Source organism: Leuciscus leuciscus (assembly GCF_965113295.1).
Source record: "Leuciscus leuciscus genome assembly, contig: HAP1_SCAFFOLD_326, whole genome shotgun sequence".
In the NCBI taxonomy this organism is placed as follows: domain Eukaryota; kingdom Metazoa; phylum Chordata; class Actinopteri; order Cypriniformes; family Leuciscidae; genus Leuciscus; species Leuciscus leuciscus.
Window position 1 is genome coordinate 78,263 of NW_028118409.1, and position 4,880 is coordinate 83,142.

The following is a 4,880-nucleotide window of genomic DNA, read 5'->3' on the forward strand; positions in this document are numbered from 1 at the left end:
CATCGCAGAATCGCTCATTCTCCGTTCATATGGTCAAAATGTGGGGACAAAGGGCTGAATATGTGCGATATCTTTAGAGCGCAGTCACGCGGAGGCGGAGCACAGATGCTTCACGGCCAAGGATGCGAGTGTCAAACAGCAGGTGGAGACTGACTGACTGCTGAAGGAAAGAACGAGACGAGAACCGACCACAAAAACACATTTGATGAGGAGGAGAGGACATATCAGCCTCCTGATGCCCTCTGAATGAGTGGGCCCTGATAACGGTAAGACTGGCGTTTATTATCGTGATGTGTTTGCTATATCGTCGTTCGCTGTGTGTGTCCTTTTGGATTTCTTGATTTCTTGCGCATTCATGTAATCAGATATTATTGCGCCCGCACACTGTATGTAAAATCAAAGCATCTGCTCTGGAAACCGTCTGTGAAGAGAGATGCTGCTTGTATTTGGGCTTGGATAGGGTCGTGCTTATGCAGTAACCTATGTCTTCTTTAAAGTCAGCGTTTCTTTACTGTACAAACAACATCTGTCTATTTAGGGCCTATAAAACTAGGCTGTTTATCGAGGCTTTCGATATACACAACCTCAGTGTCACTAATGTGAAGGAGTGCACGAAACAAGACATAATTTGCATGCATAAAAAATATGCAATATGACATTTAAAAATAAATAAAAAATTCTGTTTATAAATGAGTAACTGTGTTAATGAGGTTTAGATGCAGATAGATAGATAGATAGATAGAAAGAGCAGACATGAGGCATATTGAAATGGTTTTACATGCATGCATGATTACATCTGAATCACAGACTCCAAAAATAGCTGCATGAGTTCTTTAATATTGCCCAGCATGCATGTAACCTTATTTAATTACCCTGAGGCAGGAACCGTCATCACATACAGAAGCAGAGCGTAAAAAATATGCATGCATGTGCAAGCTTTATGGCGTCCCTCAACCTTAGATAGCACTCTTAAGCCTTGATCTCTATACAGAACATAATAATCCCTGTGATTCCACTCTAGAAAATGTGTGTGTGGGTTACCCAGTGCTGTCATTGAAACACTGCTGAATTAATTCTTTTTGCCTTCTGTTTTTTTTTTTTTTTTTTTTTTTGGTAAAGTGAACCATGGTGGATCCACTGGAACCTGATGACAAGAGTAAATTCAGAGGGACCCAGTTTGAAAGCCCAGCTGCAGCCTCTGAAGCACCATGTCTACCTGAGCCAGGTGATAATAGAGAAACAGATGTTAGTGTGGATTCCAGTCCACAGACAGAGCCCAGTACTGATCCTGTACCGAGCTCTCAAGAACCATGCCAGCAGCAAAACAGTCAACCAGAAGAGCAAAAACTACATCTGGACCTTTACAATTTTGACTCGCCAGTAGCAGAAGGCAGTCGGTATGTCCTGACAAGCCCTCGCTCTCTCGAGGCATGTGCACGTTGTGGAGTGAAACCTGTGGAACTTCTGGCTCGTCCACTGTCTGATTTTGCCCGTGAGGCACCCGGCCGCAGCATGCGTGTCGCCACAGGAATGTTTGAGATATATGAGAGGGATAGACATGCTAAACTCCGACACTGTAGAGAGGAGAGAGAGCGGATTATCAGAGAGGAGAAGAGGCGAAATCTGCAGGCAGCTCTCAATAATAATGGTGGTCCGCTGGCTTCAGAGAAGTCACAGGAAACTGTAAATGCTAATACTAATCATAGTTTAACAAATCAAGCCCTCAAAATAGCACCTACCTGCAGCGGTGCACCCAAAAAACAATCTGCAACATCTAATCCTAAAAGCATGACAGTGGGATCAGGACTGGTTACTACAGTGTCCACATCCAGCTCTCCTCCGTTCTCAAAAGCCAATCCAGTGAACTCTGCTACTGCTTCTAAAGGAACGTCTGCAAAAAAGCCCAAGTCCCTTGAAGTAGAATCTGGGGGAAAACCTCAAGGTTCAAAACCTTCAATAATCCAACGATCAATTCAGTCAGCTCCAGGAGGTCAGGCCACAAAAAAAACTTTTAGTACTCCTACAAAGGCTCCAAATACCTTCCCCAGATCAATACAAAAACCTCCTTCTTTTCCAAGGACATCAACTTCACTTGCCCCAACAGTGTCAAAATCTTTTGTCCAAAGTCCTGCCAATGGCATCACAAGTACGTTTGCACAGCATAATGGACACATCATCTCCAAATCAAAGGTTAGATGCAGAAGCCACTCGCTGGAGTCTTTGCAACGAAGGCGTGACGCGTTTTGTTCCTCGACTGCTTCAACAACGAACACCACAACTACTACATGTACCTCCTCTGAATCTGCTTCCTCTTCCTATAGCTGGGAAGGGGCAAGAGATCACTGGGCTAAGACATCAAGCCCTCATGCCCGCACTTTAGCTACCTTTAACTCTCTGATGGGTCGCAGTTTAAGCTTGGGAGACCTTAGCCACTCTCCACAGACTATGCAAAAAGTGGAGCGCATTGTGAAGGAGGTGAAACGCAGAGGACTTAAAGCTGTTCCAGAACGTGACCGAAAGATTGCTGCATTAATGCTTGCCAGGTACCAAGAGGAGGACATAATGAGCCAGACACGCTACGTAGCACACCTGCAATGGGACAGTGAGAAGCGGCTAGAGGAGCTTCGACGGGAACGTGAAGAGCGGGAGAAACAGAGGGCCGTGCAGCAGTGCCAACGAGCATGGCAGTCGCAAGTTTCTACCCGGCAGCGCTGGCTTAACCAGCAGGAGCGAGAGGCTGCAGATGCCAAACTTCGCCAAGTAGTGGAAAGTGAGGAGCGTTGGAGGGAATTGGCTGAGCAACAAGAACGCAACCGATTGCAGAAACTGCAACAGGCTGCTCGTGAGGAGAAACACAAGAAGTCATTACAAGAACAGAACCTTAAAGCTCTGGAGGAGGACCGAGCTGCTGTTCTTGAGCAAGAGAAGCTGCTCCTCAAGGAGAAACTGACTATTGCAGAGCTGAAGCGGCAGGAGCGAGAGCACCAAGCACAAGAGGAGCGTCGTGGACTCAACCGTGCCGAGAAGAGGCGCCATGCGGCTCTTATCCAAGAGATTGCACGTCGTGAAGCAGATGAGCGAGAAGAAGCTCGGAGAACAGCCGACGAGAAGCTAAATAGGTCTTTGGAGAACTATGAGCAGATACAAGAGAAACGTGGGCAAGAGCTAAAGGAGAAAGCTAAGCGAGAAGAGAAGCAGATCCAGAAAGCAAGACGGGCCGCCGAGCTGCGTGAGCAACAGCAGAAGGAACAGATGGAGGCAAAGGCCCGGGAAGCTGAAAGACGAGCACAACAAGCCGCTCAAGTGGCCGAAGTGCGGGCGCGGGAGAAGGCCCAACGTGCGGGGCAAAGCAGGCAGGAAAAAGAACGACTTCAGAGGCTCAACCGTCAACGTGTTGAGGAAGAGGAGAAACAGCGCCGGCTAGAATTGTTGCAGTCCATTGAGCGCAAACTGGAAAAAAGTGAACAGATTTTCCGAGAAAAACGTGCAGTGTTGGAAAGTGCCCGATCCGTGGCCCGCGCATCTTTCCATGTGCGAGATCGTGTTCGCGAAGAGACAAACATGCGCACCTTTGACAAGATGGCCCTGGAGGCTCAGTTAAATGCAAATTTAGTTGAGAAGTGAGCAACTGTGCAACTTATTTGCTCTTTCCATGCACATCTGTCTAGAAATAAGTTGTGCTTGAGCCTACATGCTAGCCTCATCACCAAACTACAGCAACAAAACTGATGGTCATGCCCTCAAGTGTTTTACCTAAAGATTCATTATTCCTGATGCTGGATCATTTTCATCATGTCATCTAAAGAAATATTTTTCTGTATTTATATATTTTAAATGTTAATCGAAGAACTTTGTGCTTATGTGTGGATGATCATATGTCGGGGCATGATTGTTTTTTTTGTAACTTGGCAGCCATGTTGCTTTGAGAGCTGTATATAAAGAGTTCATTGTTTACAAAGACGTTTGGCACTATGGCAACAGTGATGGCTTCTTTCTAAGGGTGGCTTTATTTCTTAGAAGAAGAGAAAGAAAAGGGGGAGGGGATGCTTCTCCCAGAGTCCCAGAGTAAATCTTTTGAGGGAGACTCAAGGCCATTGCAGGGTGATCCATGACTTGATGTGTGTAAACCAAACTCTGGCGAAATGCGGAGTCAGGACATGACAAAGAATGATCTCAGCACAGTGTATCTGCTGATGAAGCACAGGAGTCTTCGGTCAGCAATTCCACACTGTCATCCCCTGCATTCCTTCAGGTGTGTTCAATCATTTTTTCCTCATGAGCTTCATTCTTCTTTACTACTGTATATATGACATGTTAGTATACACTGTATACTTAAAAAATATATATATAGTGACACAGTAGGCATCATGTATGGGAATAATGCAGTCATCCAGACATTTTTGCGAAATAAACCCTGACATGATGAATAAAAACAATCACTGAACTCCATCAATGGTCATTATTCAGAAATAATTGATCGCTGAATACAATTGACCAATCAGTATCAATTATTTCTGAGGGGGTACATTATTGATCTCATCACATTTTGTGAGGACCATCCAATCATAATCTTGGGAATAAATATGATAACTAAAAACAGAGAAAGTGGAGTGCATTGCATTGTGGGATATGGTGTTCTGTGCAGTATGCTTTGTTTTATACTGCACATTTTGGGAGCAGGTCATACAGAAAATTTGCATACTATGCACAGGATGCATACTACATATTGCAGAAATAGTTTGCACATTGATGGTTAACGCATGTCCACTATCATCACATTAAAATAATTTGCTTGTGTGATGTAAATGAAAGTGCACTGAAGCAATATGAATGTTCATATTACATAACAGCTAGGTATTTGCATTCCAACCTTAATTAGG

The 4,880-nt window shown here is 44.7% G+C and overlaps 1 protein-coding gene across 1 annotated transcript; it reads left to right on the forward strand.

Moving 5' to 3' along the window:
• LOC309491530 (coiled-coil domain-containing protein 177-like) lies at positions 1-4,572 on the forward strand. The gene is made up of 2 exons (XM_082190591.1): positions 1-266; positions 1,120-4,572. Exon 2 carries the CDS (start codon positions 1,126-1,128, stop codon positions 3,622-3,624), a length of 2,499 nt encoding a protein of 832 aa, XP_082046717.1. The 5' UTR covers positions 1-266; positions 1,120-1,125; the 3' UTR covers positions 3,625-4,572.
• Positions 4,573-4,880: the final 308 nt, after the last annotated feature.